At 55.7% G+C, this 14446-nt stretch overlaps 4 protein-coding genes across 4 annotated transcripts; 2 read left to right on the forward strand and 2 right to left on the reverse strand.

Moving 5' to 3' along the window:
• The first annotated feature begins 125 nt into the window (after window positions 1-125).
• Window positions 126-6670, forward strand: CDEST_14996 (Putative Acyl transferase domain superfamily, phosphopantetheine binding ACP domain, thiolase). Its single transcript, XM_062931152.1, has 6 exons — window positions 126-802; window positions 883-1396; window positions 1471-1594; window positions 1658-1770; window positions 1838-5753; window positions 5816-6670. The coding sequence occupies exons 1-6, from the start codon at window positions 255-257 to the stop codon at window positions 6502-6504; spliced, it is 5904 nt and encodes a 1967-aa protein (XP_062787203.1). The 5' UTR covers window positions 126-254; the 3' UTR covers window positions 6505-6670.
• A 35-nt stretch (window positions 6671-6705) lies between these two features.
• Window positions 6706-8337, reverse strand: CDEST_14997 (Putative EamA domain-containing protein). The gene is made up of 4 exons (XM_062931153.1): window positions 7911-8337; window positions 7568-7851; window positions 7326-7511; window positions 6706-7271 (listed from the first exon to the last, which is right to left on the reverse strand). Exons 1-4 carry the CDS (start codon window positions 8263-8265, stop codon window positions 6960-6962), a joined length of 1137 nt encoding a protein of 378 aa, XP_062787204.1. The 5' UTR covers window positions 8266-8337; the 3' UTR covers window positions 6706-6959.
• Window positions 8338-8822: 485 nt separating this feature from the next.
• Window positions 8823-11089, forward strand: CDEST_14998 (Putative cytochrome P450). The gene is made up of 5 exons (XM_062931154.1): window positions 8823-9283; window positions 9350-9449; window positions 9514-9582; window positions 9639-10232; window positions 10316-11089. The coding sequence occupies exons 1-5, from the start codon at window positions 8900-8902 to the stop codon at window positions 10738-10740; spliced, it is 1572 nt and encodes a 523-aa protein (XP_062787205.1). The 5' UTR covers window positions 8823-8899; the 3' UTR covers window positions 10741-11089.
• Window positions 11090-11237: 148 nt separating this feature from the next.
• Window positions 11238-14271, reverse strand: CDEST_14999 (Putative zn(2)Cys(6) fungal-type DNA-binding domain-containing protein). Its single transcript, XM_062931155.1, has 10 exons — window positions 13943-14271; window positions 13861-13892; window positions 13280-13795; window positions 12921-13218; window positions 12834-12855; window positions 12496-12742; window positions 12392-12406; window positions 12113-12319; window positions 11570-12054; window positions 11238-11508 (listed from the first exon to the last, which is right to left on the reverse strand). The coding sequence occupies exons 1-10, from the start codon at window positions 14001-14003 to the stop codon at window positions 11280-11282; spliced, it is 2112 nt and encodes a 703-aa protein (XP_062787206.1). The 5' UTR covers window positions 14004-14271; the 3' UTR covers window positions 11238-11279.
• Window positions 14272-14446: the final 175 nt, after the last annotated feature.

A 14446-nucleotide genomic window follows, 5' to 3' on the forward strand; every position in this document is an offset into this window, starting at 1 on the left:
TGCTCCTCGGATCTGGGTGTCTCGCTTTCGCAATCGTCGTCTTGTCTGATTCCGGCAAGGAAACAGAAGCCCCTTTTTTTTTTGTCGAGAACCCGAATGTTCGTCTCTATCTCTTAAGTAGTGTATGTTCATCCCACCGCAATTACCGCAACCCACCGGAATCACACATTACCCCTTCTCCTTTTTCTTTATACTCTCTCCCTGCAGAATTTTGACAGCTTTACACAGTCAATCTGCATCAAAAGCCTAATAACATGTCCTTCAAGTCTGGCGGAGCTACGCCGTCGTCCGACATGGACACGTCGGACCCCATCGCCATCGTGGGCATGGCCGTGAGGCTACCCGGCGGCGTGCGCAACACCGAGGACTTTTGGAACCTCATGATGGACAAGAAGAGCGGCCTCATCCCCATCCCCAAGGAGAGGTGGAACAGCGAGGGCTTCTACAGCCCCGTGGCGAAATGGGGCACCGTCCAAAACAAGGAGGCGTACATGTTCAGCCAGGCCGACAACGACCTCACCAAGTTCGACGCGTCCTACTTCACGTGCGGCGAGAAGGAGATTGAGCGCATGGATCCCATGCAGAGGCAGCTGTTGGAGATTGCACGCGAGTGTCTCGACAACGCCGGCGAGACCAACTGGCGCGGCGAAGAGATCGGTTGCTACGTCGGCAACTTCTCGTCAGACTGGCAGGACGACTTGTCCATGGACCCCCACGCCTCTGGTCTGTACCGTGGCTCGGGATATCTCGACTTCTTACAGCCCAACCGGGTCTCTTATGAGTACGGCTGGACAGGTCCGAGGTAAGATATTCCTTCCGCCTTTTTCCATCCATCTTCAAGATGGAACTTGTATTTGGTGCTGACCCCCTTTCTTCGTCAAGCATGCTCGTCAAGACCGGGTGCTCATCTTCCATGGTGGCCCTGCACTTGGCTACCGAAGCCGTTCAGAACGGTGCTTGCAAGTCGGCCATGGCCTTGGGCTGCAACCTCATCACCTCAGTCATCACCTCCATCGTCTTCACAGAAACCGGCGTGCTGTCGCCAAGCGGCAAGTGCAAGACGTTTGACTTGTTAGCCGACGGTTACGGCCGCGGCGAGGCCGTCAACGCCGTGTATGTGAAGAGGCTGAGCGACGCCCTGAGAGACGGCAACCCGGTGCGGGCCATCATCCGGGCGAGCGCAACCAACAACGACGGTCGCTCCAACGGCATCATGAGCCCCAACACGTACCTGCAGGAGGCACTGATTAGGAAGACGTACGAGAAAGCCGGCGTCCCGTTCAACAAGACGGCCTTCTTCGAGTGCCACGGCACAGGGACGCCCACGGGTGATCCGCTTGAGGTGGCGGCCGTTGCGCGAATCTGGAAGGACAACGAAGGGGTCATGATCGGCGCTGTAAGTGGTCAAATCTCCGGGGCTGTCTGTCTCTATAGGAAGATGAAAAAGAAAACTTACTGAACTTGCTCCAGGTCAAACCAAACGTCGGCCACTCCGAAGGTGCTGCTGGCCTGACCAGTGTGATCAAAGCGGTCCTTGCCCTGGAAAACAGGGTGATCCCGCCCAACATTTACATGGATAACCCCAACCCGAGAAGTGAGTGTAACTGTAGAAACGATGAGCAAACGTCCTTTGGGCCTGGCTAACAGTCGATAAAAGTCCCATGGGAAGAAGCGAAGCTGTCCGTCCCGACGGAGCCGACGTCTTGGCCGGAAAACCGCGATGAGCGTATCAGTGTCAACTCGTTTGGTGTTGCCGGCTCCAACGCACATGTAAGTCTTTTGTCCATGTTTGTGATCTTTCTTTCTAAAGATTTCCAATGTTAACATCCACTTCCAGGTCATTCTCGAGTCTTTTGAGGGATGGCAGAAGCTCCAAGATGATGCCAGCTCCATCAGCTCCGACTCGGGCGTCAGCGTCCGGTCTCCGGGCCAGCGTCTGCTGCTGTTCTCCGCCAGCCACATGACTTCCCTCGAGAAGCAGGTGGAACAGCACAGAGAGTACCTCCGTAAGAAGAACACCGACGTGGACGATCTCGCCTACACGCTCGGCCACCACCGAGACCACCTGAGCTGCCGGGCCTACGCCATCGCCAACGAGGACGGCGTCTTCGACCCCAGCAGCTTCAAGAGGAAGCCCGCCGTCTCCCGCCGCCTAGTCCTGGCATTCACCGGCCAGGGAGTCCACTGGGGCGGCATGGGCAAGCGTCTGATCGAGAGCAACGACGTCTTCCGCAGCACCATCTCCCGCCTCGACGTCTGGCTCCAGTCGCTGCCCGAGAGCCACAGGCCGTCCTGGACCCTGGAAAAAGAGCTCTCGCTCGACGATGCCTCCAGCAGGGTGGGCCAGCGTGGGTACTCTCACCCATGCGCCACGGCCGTCCAGATCGCGCTGGTCGATGTCCTCGCAAGCCTCGGCATCCGCCCCGATGCTGTGACGGGCCATTCTGGCGGAGAAGCTGCCGCCGCATACGCCGCTGGCAGCATCTCCGCCGAGGCCGCCATGGCCGTAGCCTACTTCCGCGGCTGGCTCTTGGTCAACGGCACCGTTCCTCCGGGGACCATGGCTGCCGTCAGTCTCGGCCCCAGGGAGGTCGAGCCCTTCCTGATCCCCGGCGTGGTCGTGGGCTGCGAGAATAGTCAGTTGAGCACCACCCTGTCGGGTGATCCCGTCTGCATCCAACACTGCATCGACCAGATCATGCGCCGCCATCCCGACGTCAAGGCCAGGGTCCTCAACCTGGAGACCTCGTTCCACTCTCCCTGGATCGAGCCCCTCGCCGGTCCGTACGAAGAGCTGTTGAAGCCGCACCTCGCCGACGCCAAAGCACCGACCGTCCCTCACTTCTCCAGCGTGACCGGCCTGGAGATGACGGGAGACGAGTTCGGGGCCAACTACTGGCGCCGCAACTTTGTCCAGCCCGTCTTGTTCAACACGGCGGTGCGGACCCTGGTGAAGAGCAACCCCAACAACCTCTTCATCGAGGTCGGCCCGCACCCGGCGTTGCAGCGGCCCGTCAACGAGATCTTGAGGAGCATCCCCGAGGCCGCCTGCGAGTACATCACAACCCTCCATCGGGCCGAGGACACCAACCTGTCGATGCTGCGACTTGCCGGCGAGCTCTTTGTGCAAGGAGCCCCGGTAGATATGGCTTCTGTTATACCCAAGGGCAGAGTTTTGACCGATCTGCCCACGTACCCCTGGATGCACGACGTCACTTACATGGACGAGCCTCGCAACCCTTCCCGCTACAAGCAGAGGAAACACACCAGGCACGTTCTCCTGGGCGCCAGAGTGCTCGAAGGCAACGACATCGAGCCCGCGTGGAGAAACATGCTCGATCTCAAGGAGGTCCCTTGGCTCATGGACCACATCGTGAACGGCCAGATCGTGTTCCCGGGCGCCGGCTACATGGCCATTGCCGGAGAGGCAATGCGCCAGGTTGCCAACGGCCAGGACGCGTACACCATCCGTGACATGTCCATCACCACCGGCATGACGGTTCCCAAGGAGAAGAAGATGGAGCTGTACACCCGCTTGATCCCCGAGGACAAGCCCTCTCCCGAGGGGCAGTGGTATCACTTCAAGATCATGTCCTATGACGGCTACCACTGGGTCACCCACTGCTCCGGCTTCGTCCGCTCCGGCGCAGAGGCAGACAAGACCACCGTGACCAGCGCCCAGGCCGAGCAGGAGTTCGCTCGGGAGATCGAGGCTGAGGGCTGGTATAAGGCCGTCAAGGCCGTCGGCATCGACTGGCAGACCGCCTTCCAAGGACTCGACCAGATCACCGCGAACCCGGTCAGACGCGAGGCCACGGCAACCGTCTACGACTTTGAGGATACGACGCACTACGCCGCCCATCCTACCCTGCTGGACCAGATGCTCCAGATCAACCTCGTGGCCCAGACCCACGGTCAGAAGAGACGTCTTGACAGCATTCTGCTGCCCACCTTCATCTCTCGTCTGGGTGTCCTCGGTAACCAGGATCTCTGCATGAGGGCATACGGCAGCATCAGCGAAGCACCCGAGGGCATGACTGCAAATGCTGCCATCTTCACGGACGAGGGCCGGCCGACGGTGTACTTGGAAGGCCTCTCTTACTCTGAGCTGCCTGTCGCCAAGCGCGAAGAGGTCCCGCTCGGGTCCACGTTCGAGTGGAAGAAGGACATCACCATGATCGACTCTGTATCCGAGATCCAGAGCAGCACATCAGATGCGTCCGAGGAGCTTCGCGATGCCATTGGGCTCCTCGGCTTCAAGACGCCTGACGCAAAGGTCATCGAGATCGGCTCAGGAGAGACTGGAGTTACCCGCATTGCTCTCGAGGCCTTGCAACCGGCGCGCCACAAGCGGTTGTACAACAGCTACACCTATGTCTGCACGTCGGAGGAGCAGCTCGAAGAAGCCACGGCCGCAGTCAGTGCCCTGGAGAAGGAAGACGTGTCCGTTATCGATCTGGAACAGCTCTCCCTCTGCCACACTCCCGACGTCGTGGTGCTGTCTCTCTCGACGCTCTTGTCGGATGACCGGTACCTGCAGGACGACTTGACAGAGTTGAAGACCATGCAAACTGCCGGCAGCCGACTCATTGTGCACAGCCATGACGACTGTGTCATGGGCTCCAACGACAACGTCGACAAGGTGGCCAAGAGGCTGCAGTCGCTGGGTTACACTCTTCATTCCAAGACCAAGTCAGGGCTCATTCTCGCCGAGCCAACCAAGCGTGTAAGTCTCGAACAAGACAACACCACAGTCACCATTCTTGCACGCAGCACCCCTGGAGGCCGGACCGTTGCGGAAGAGGTCCAGTCGTACTTCCAGGCCAAGGGATTCAAGACACAAATCTCCTCCGCCCAGCTGGTTCCGTCCGACGGCTCCCTCGTCATCTCGCTGCTCGACCTCACGGACAACATAGTCTACGATCTCGAGCCCCAGACCTTCAGGCCTTTCATGGATAGCCTATGCAACCTACGCGGCTCCCTCATCTGGGTCATCCCCTCCGTCCACGGCGACTGCAAGGACGCCCGCCCCGCCATGATCCAAGGCACGGCCCGGACTGTTCGTATGGAGAACAAGGCGGACATCACCCTCGTCGAAGCGGACGATCTCCCCGCCACCCGCACGGGTCTTCCCGATGCGCTCTTCAAGATCTGCCAGAGCCTCCCGAACCGACGGAAGGGCGGGGACCTCGACGCGGACTACGACTACGCCATCATGGACGGCAACGTCCACATCCCTCGCATGTACTGGTTTGGGTTCTCCGAGCCGGACGTCAGCAAAGCGCTGCCCGCGGCCCGAGAGACGCCCATGTTTCGGGACGACGCCTCCTATCTCCTCGTGGGAGGGTTTGGCGGGCTCGGCCGCTCCGTAGCGACTTGGCTGCTCGAGCACGGCGCCCGTAACCTCGTGTTCCTATCGCGGTCCGCCAAGAACCCCGATAACGAGTCGTTCGTGAGAGAGCTGGAGAGCTATCCCGGCTGCGTCGTCACATCGGTGTCGGGAGACGTCGGCAACGCGGAGGACGTGCTCAAAGCCATCAGCAGCGCGCCGAAGCCGGTTGCGGGAGTCCTTCAGCTGTCGCTGGTCCTCAAGGACAACTCCACTGCCGAGATGACCTGGGAAGAATGGAACGGCGTGGTGAACCCCCGAGTCCGCGGCACGTGGAACGTTCACCAGGCTCTGTTGGACGCCCAGGTCCCACTCGACTTCTTCGTCATCTTCGGGTCCGGAGGAGGCCACACCGGATACTACGGTCAGTCCAATATCTCTCCATGGTTACGTGTATTATCGTATCATACTAACGTGTTCGCTCAGGCCAAGCCAATTACAGCGCGTCCAACACATACCTCGATGCCTTTGTCGAGTACCGCCACCACCTCGGTCTTCCCGCCTCGATCATAGACCTCGGCGTAGTCGGTGACGTCGGCTACCTCCTGGAGCGCGACGACCTCTACGAGAACTTCAAGAACGGCGGGTTCTTCTTCCTTAAGGAGCAAGACGTCCTCGACTCCGCCGCCATCGCGGTCGCCAACTCCTCCGGGGGCCCTTACAGCAGCTTCTGCCTGGGCGGCCTGTCGGAGAAGCCGCTCTCGGATCCCACGAACCGCGTCAACTGGAAGCGCGACGTCCGCTTCGCCCAGTCCCACTACTTCCTCAAGTCAAAGACCGAGGCGGTCGGGGAGGCAAAGGAGAGCGACGAGGCGGAGACTTTCATCTCGCTCGCCAGGTCCGATCCTGCGACCCTCAGGGATGGCGCGACTGTCATGGGCCTCGCGCGCTTCATCAGCGCAACGCTCAGTCATCTCATGCTCAGGCCGGTGGAGGACTTCCCCCTGACGGAGAGCTTGACCTCGATCGGCTTGGACTCCATCATCTCCATTGAGTTGGTCGACTGGATTCACCAGCAGTTCCATATCGGCCTCACTTCTATGGAGGTCACGCAGTGTACTTCTTTGATGCATCTCGCCGAGAAGATTACAGAGGAGTTGATTTCATCGGTGTAGACTTGAGTTTGGTTGCAGATGGCCTTGGTCTTGTTTGGCGTTGGAGGTCTGTTTTCTTATCTGGCCCGAGGAGTTTAGGTTCACTGTTTGTATGCTTTGCAGCCACAAGATCTATTTCCACAATATCACACGTAGAAGCTACTTTTTATATTCCTGTTGACATTCCCGATCCATTAATGAGTTTGATTATGTTGTCCTTTTTAACTCGCATTGTGAATAAATATTGATGCTGGCTATTTCGACATGTTCGTAGTTGTTCGTTGTACTCCAACCGCTGTTATGTGTCTTCTCAACTCAACCCAGTCTTGACATGAAGACGCAATACTTGAGATTCCTCCTCGTTTATGGGAAAATTAACTGTGACGTTTCTGTAATTCACACATGCAAATCTGTTGTCGCTGTCTGTGATACTGGAAATTGTTGCGAACCATGTCAAAAGGCTGTGGCTCAATAACTCATGCTACTGAACTGTTTGGCTGCATCTCAACAACCTCCTCGTCCACATCTTCATCTCCTTGTTCAGCTTCTTCTGGTGAAGTCTGCGATAAAACGTTGTAGCGACCCTTTCTGAGCCACCTCCACTCCTTGGCTGAGGAAACAACCACCAGACTGGTTAGGACACTCCCGATTCCAACCAAGGCAAGGATGTTGACCGGGGAATGCCATACGAGCCAGTCTAGCAGCAAAGCCCATGCCACCTGGGAGTATATCATGATGGTAGCAGCCGATGAGGCATCGTTGGCGATGCCTGCGGTGAGCAAACACTCCTGAAGGCACTCCCTGTTAGGATACGCAACCCGTTGTAGACATTGCCCACTCACCATTGCGAAGCCAAAACCCCCGAGTGGTACGAGTTTCAACCACGAAAGCACACTCGTCGTCAAGTGGATGCTCTCCATCAGAAAGAATGCGACAGTCGTCACTAGTACGATTGTCCAAGCGAAATACATGACACTGTATATGGGGTGCTCTCTCGGCCCGATGGATCGAATCGCAGTGAGAGCAATCTTTGCCTATTGTAAGTAAAAAGAACACCTCTTGTAGTAAGAAGACGTTGACTTACTGCGCCACCGATAACACTCATCACCCCGAAACCGAAGCCCATCATGCGACCCTTGGCGCTGTCGTCTGCTGTGGACTGCCTGGCGCTCATGAGCGTGGACTGGGACCCGAAGAGCGTATCCGGCTGTACGACAAGGATTACGCCAAGGAGTGCCACAAGAGCTCCGATGCGGTCAATTACTTCGAATGTCCCAAAATCAAGATACCGGGTTATGATCATGGCAGTGAGGGGCCCAAGGAAGTTCAAGGCCGTAGCCTCGCTGAGTTTGAGATACATGATGGAGACTATAGGTCACAAGCTGGTCAGAAAAACGCCCAAGAAGCATCGATGTCTGCATTCTTACAATAGAAGCCAAAGGCCCCAAAGACGCCAGCTGCCGCCCGGAGGGCCAGCAAAGGCCTCAACTCGGGCAAACCCCATGGGAAGTTGGGGACTTTGGTGTACCAAAGGTAAAACGTGCTGGCCACGCCGGTGATGAGGAACCGGACAAACAGGACTTGGAAGGGGTGAACAGGGTTGTCACCCGTCTCGAAGAACTTGGCAAAGCCATTGAGAGCCGCCGCCGACAGCTGAGAAATCAACACAAGCAGCGAAGGCTTGTGCCGCTCAAAGAACGACCGATTCAAGCCTTTGTCCATGACGCGCAAGTGGGTGTCAAAGGCAAACGTTAGGATCGTGTAGCTGGGAAAACCGGTCATCCTCCATTCCCCCCATTCTCCCCGCCCCAAAGACTCGGGGATAAGGTTTCTGGAAACTAGCCGCAGGGTTAGCTATTCTTCCTGTTCCGTTGAGATAGGTACTCGTAGGGGAGGGCATAGTCGAGGATCCTCGGAAAGCTTGGAGCCAGCGGCTGGTTGGGCAGCACAAGGTTTCGGAAACGAAACCATCCAAGGATGAAACGGGCTCTCGGTGCTACGTTGACCTCCAGGGTTCCCCCCTTGCTCTGTGCGCTTAATGAAGAGCCCCGGATACTCGACTCGGACCGAGTGATGCGGTCTACCTGTACAGATCGAAGAGAGCACGTGCCGCAGTCCGGAGTGTGGCCAGTTGGGTAACTCGGGCGATGGGACTGCTGCTGATGGATGCCGAACCATGTCTCCCCGGTGCGGGCTCCTAGTCCGACTATTGCACTGCCCAAGGACTCTCTGTCCGGCTGGAGAATGGGATGAAGAGCAGGATGTTGCCGGACTTGGTCCCGGAGCGAATCTGGAGCACAGTTGGATTTTTTTTGGGATTTTTTTTTTTCAACGGGTAGGATTCATTCCCTAGCATCGAAAGTTCGTTTCGATCTTCAAGTCTATCAAATCAACAACTTGTTCAAGCCTCGACAAAATGTCGCATGTCTTGAGCGCTAACACCCAAACTACGCTCAGTCCGCCGCGTCCATCATGGGTCGACCTGAGCCACTTCAGCCTCCCCGGCCCCATGGGCAGTGGTGGACAAGTGCCCTATCTCATGGCAATTCTCTTGGTGGTTTCTGTGATGGCGGTTTCGCTGCGACCGAACAAGCTATCCGCGTTTCCCGTTATCAATGGTTCGAAAAATGAGTATCTCAGAAACGGGAGAGCGATGCTAGCCCGGGGCATGAGAGAGTACGGAAATAAGCCGTTCAGGGTGAACACTGGCCTCGGTGGCGGTGTCATTATTCTCAACTCTAGTGTCATGCCTGAAGTTAGAAATGACCACCGTTTTGACTCTACGAAATTCCTTCTCCAGGTGAGCACAATGACTGGTTCGGATGCTACATCTCACGACTCCCGCTAACATGAATTCTGCTTCTAGTATTGGCAAGCCGGAATCCCAGGCTTCGAGCCCTATATCGCCCTTGGAACCGAGATCCTTCACAATGTCATCAAATGGAACCTCACACCGGCTGGCATTGGTATGTGTTTTTCACGATGGAACCGTTCTAGCCATATTGAACTAATTCGAAATCTATGGCAAAGCCAAGCTAAACAAGCCCCTATCGGATGAAGCTAATTCTGCCTTGAAGGATATCTTAACCGACAATGAAGGTAATTTGACTTTTCTTATACACCCACAGCAAATTAATAATCTCTGTTCTTCTCAGAATGGCATGAAGTGTTACTTGGAGACGTCCTCATCCGCATCGTAGCGCGAGTCTCGTCGGTCATCTTCTTGGGCCCGGAACTGTGTCGAAACCCGGACTGGCTCAAGATCACAGTCAACTACACCAATAAGGCAACAAACGCGGCCAAGGTCCTGCGCCGATGGCCCGTCTTTCTCTACCGCGTCATTCACTGGTTCTTGCCCGAGTGCCAGGAGGCGCGGCGCATGGTCGTCGAGGGCCGCAAGACCATCGCCCCGATCCTTGAAAAACGCCGGGCCCAGAAGGCAGCCGACCCCAGTCTCGAGTTCCATGACGCGTTGGATTGGTACGAGTCGGCCGCGAAGAAGATGGGTGTCGATTACGACGCCGCGTCGCAACAGTTGGGCCTAAGCATATCGGCCATCCTGACCAGCAACGATCTCATGTCGCAAAGCATCATGGACCTCTGCCAGAACCCAGAAATGTTCGAGCCCCTTCGAAACGAGATCCGATCCGTCCTCGGGGATGGTGGGTGGAAACCGACCACTCTCTTCAACATGAAGCTTCTCGATAGCGTTCTGAAGGAAAGTCTGCGTCTAAAACCCGTTGCGGCCGGTGAGTTGCCAAAACCATCCTACTTGACTTTCCGCCATGTCCGACAACGAAACATACCCGCTGACAACCCATCTCGCCCCAAGTTGCGATGGGCCGCAGAGTCATGTCGGAAGTTCAGCTCAAGGACGGGACCAGGCTCCCGAGCGAATGTGGCATCGCCCTGTCGGCCGAGAAGATGTGGGACCCGGAGGTCTACAAGAACCCAAGGACCTACGACGGATACCGCTTTCTTCACATGCGGGAAGCCTCGGAGCAGGGAGAGAAGACGGCCCAGCTAGTCAGTACCTCGCCCGAGCACCTTGGGTTCGGTCTCGGGATTCACGCTTGCCCTGGCCGCTTCTTCGGCGCCAACACGGTGAAGTTGGTCATGTGTCACTTGTTGCTCAAGTACGACATCAAGCTGGCTGACAACACCAGCACCAAGCCTCTCGAGTTCGGGTTTTCCATGTTAGCCAACCCGACCACGAAAGTGCTGATCAGGCGCCGAAAGGAACAGGTTCACTTCTAGCTTCGAGAACCCCCCAGTCTAGTTCACTTTATTCGGATTAGTATACCAGGTAGTGTGCTCTATTGGATATGATAGGGTTGTGCGTTTCAAGCCGAGTCCTAGCCGCTGGGATGGTTGTTCGTTGCTCTTAGACTTCAAACCTTGCTTGGGTACTGAGGCACCCTTCAACTTTGTCCTGATTATGGTTGCACTGCAAAACCAAGGAACCCAAATGTCGATCCCGGTAGTAGAAGTTCTTTTGGGGTATTAGGTTTGTGTGGTGTCATGTATTACGAAAGCATGCCGAGACGGGCCATGCTGCCAATGGACTTGGCTGTCAGACTCAGTGGTGGTCATTTCAGATGTAACCGAGGAAAATAAGGATTTATGCTTCTCCCACGATGTGCCGCTTACCAACAAATCGTGCAGCTGCTTTTAGACTTCTGTCATGTCACCCTGGGAGTCATTTGCCAAGCTCAAAGCCGGTCCTGCGGTGTGATCAAATAGTGCAATGCCTTGTACTCGCTATGCTATTCAATGTGTACTCATCGTGTGTCTCCTTAATTCGCCCTTACCATTTGAACTAGCTCTAGGTAATGATCAAGAAGAGACGCCTCATCGCTGTCTAGGCTGAGCCTGCCGAATAAACCCCCACAGATGGCGAGATAAGGCATCGCCGTCTTCCGGCTGGCCTTCTCGCCGTTGACAAGATAGTAGACAATAAAGCAGAGCGACACCAGCAAAAGCTGACCCATGTCACCCCACCTGCTACTCGACGAACTGATGTCCCTATAATATCACTCCCGTTAGCTGAATGATCTGCACGGGCTGCGGGCGCCTCCTTGCTTACCGTTCAAGCCCCTTTTCCCAGAACAGCCCGCTGTTGGCCAGCTTGACCACCGCGAACGCCGACTCGAGGCAGCGTTCTATGCATCGCTCCCGGGTTTGTTCGGCAATCCCGGACAAGCCCGCGTCGTCTGAGGAGACGGGCGATACCCACGGGCAGTGAATGAAGAACACTGCCCGGTGATACATGCAAAATACCCGAAAAGCTTTCCGCAACTGCCGGCTGTCTCTAATGTCTTGGAGAGTCTTGGCCTCGTGGGCCTCGTTCAATGGCGTGGGAAGACTGCTGACCCACTCATTAAGGACGTGGTAGCTGGCCTGAAGTCGATCCCGGCGATCGTAGGCTGAAGCCGACTTGTTGAGTGCCCTCGGGCTGTACTGGAACTTGAGGACGGAGTGGAGGAGCTCCGAGTGGGTGTAAAACACCGCGATCATGTCGTCACCTTGTTCGAACGAGGGAAACTGACTTCCCCAGCCCAGATCGAGTATCTAGATTGGAGTGTTAGCGAGACGTACCCGCCTTTACGTATGTTGGGCGCCAACTGACTGGAAGCATGCCATGGTGAATGGCGTAGTCGGTCTCCAGGCTGTACAGAAACCACACACTGCGCTGTGCAAGCATCTGATCCTGCTCGCTCAAGCCACTTTGCTGACTTCTCGCTGCGTGCACAAGCCGAAGCTCTCGGGCACAACAGACAGCCGCGGTGATCTTATCCCAGATGCGAGACTCGTCACACATGCAAGCGATTACAGCCTGTGCAAAGGTTAGAAGAAAAGGGGGGTGAAAAGTGATCGAGAACTTTGGGTTCGAGCATTTGTTACATACCATGACCAAGATTGCCTACGAAAGCATAATGTTTAGCCGGTTGTTCTTCTTAGCTGGAAAGCGGGCGGGGAGGCCCGAGGCTGGATGACCATCATAAAACTCACCTGGAATTTTGTGAGGCTGCTTGGGCAGTTTTGAATCTTGCTATACAGTCTCAACGCGGATGAAAGACGTCTTTGGGAGTCGCGGATTTCGTCCGCTCTGGGGGCGTCTACGCTCCGTAGGCAACTGGTGTAATAACCAACTGCCAAGATGGCTTCGGCGAAGGCGGTGACGAGTTGGTCTGCTTCTGACTCTCGGGATTGCCTGATGATTTTCTCTACGGCTGGTCGGGTCAGAAATCTGGCGAGACTGTTTGCACAAATCGAGTCGTCAGCTTTGTGGCCACGAGACTGTAAAGTGCGACGATAACTACGATGATGGTCTACGCAAATACACTTACGGGCAGCAGTCTTCAAAACACGCTGTAGGACGTAAAAGTTAGCCTTGAAGGAGATTGGAACGGGCCACTGGGGTTCTGTCCGCTCACCATCGCAGTACCGGGAGAGCGCGGCATCGCTCTCCGGAAAAGCCTTCTGTAAATCCATTGCGTCTTTGCTCGCTGGCGCTGACGGACCTCCACAGAGAACTCGCCGTAGCCCGTTCACAATCTTGGTGGTCTCTGTCCGTTGCGGCTCTCGGTTGGTTCTGGATAGGAAGTTTGGCAGTCCATAGAGATTTGCAGCCGCGAAGTCGACTACTACTGTGACATCATTCATGTCTGCCGGCTTCTCGGTCCTGTTTGAATCGTTCCAGGCAGGTTCCGCTGCCTCGTTGAAGTTGAATAACTGCAGAATGTCAGCTCCTTCAACTACCTATCAGAAGGCCTACCAATGTTGTTTTACATACCGTGTCGTAGTCTGGAGGACTAGCCGTCTTCTGTTTCCGTTGCCATTGGTCTCTCATGGAAGGGGGCTGAACAGACGTCGGTGATTGAACAAGATTGTCAACGTGAGACGTTGAAAAGTTGAAGTTGAATCCGCCAGTCGAGTTGCATTCCGAAGGCGTTGCCTCGAGCAGTTCCATCAGTTCATCCTCGCCTGGCATTGGCAAATCCAGCAAACCCAGCTCGCCGTCGTACTGTGAGCCTGGGAAGGAAGCTGGCAGCGAAAGCTCGAGCATGCATCTCATGTCGTCACCGTTCATCCCCGATTTTACACCGTTGTGCCCCCTATCCTCGGTTGAGTTCGGTGTCAGAAGGGCATTTTCGCCCGGAAATTGTTGCCATGCCTCGTAGGGGGGAGCGTTCTGATCGGTGTTGATGCGAATGTTGTGCGGCGCCTGGCCGTTGGTGCCGGTGCCGTGTGTCGTGTTCCTGCGCGGTCGAGGAGCCAGCGGTGGATAGTAGCAAGCTTGCCCATTTCGCTGGAAGATATTCGTGAGCATGGAGAAGAAAAAGCAAAGAAAGCGTCGGTTTTTTGTCATCATACCTCGCAGTTCAGACAAGGGTCGGCTCCATCACCTTAAGGTGGTTAGAACCAGTTCTTGTTCGTTGGAGATGGAAATCCTTACAGCGAACTTTTCTTGATCTGCACGCCTGGCAAGCGCCTCTTCTGCGTGTGATTCTGCGCATGTTGGAGTAGACAGGTCGATTTAGATTCAATAACGGTGGACTTAAGATCTTCTAGAAAAAATCCCGGAAGTTAAGACTGGAAGGTTGGTGACCAGTTGGTAGGTGGCAGTTATTAGCGAAAGGGGGTTGGTTATACAACATCAAAGACACGCTTGGTCTATGTACTTTTGCTTTGAGTTCGTCGAAAGAAGCCAAGCATCCGCGTAAATTTACCTCGGCATGATTTCAGACGGTTACGCCGACATCGACATGTCACCATGAACATGTTCCCGGGCATGTTGTTTAAGAATGTGGTAGTCTCCTGCTAACAAGCACCCTTGTCGTCTTCAGCAGAGGTGCCCCAAGCTCTAGGAGCCCCCTCACTTGGAAGGCAGAATCTCGAACAGGAACCATGTTTCGTCCGGGGCCAGCTCGTCAGGGATCTCACAACTTGACAAGAGATC

The sequence above is a fragment of the Colletotrichum destructivum genome, chromosome 10, assembly GCF_034447905.1.
Source record: "Colletotrichum destructivum chromosome 10, complete sequence".
Classification (NCBI taxonomy): domain Eukaryota; kingdom Fungi; phylum Ascomycota; class Sordariomycetes; order Glomerellales; family Glomerellaceae; genus Colletotrichum; species Colletotrichum destructivum.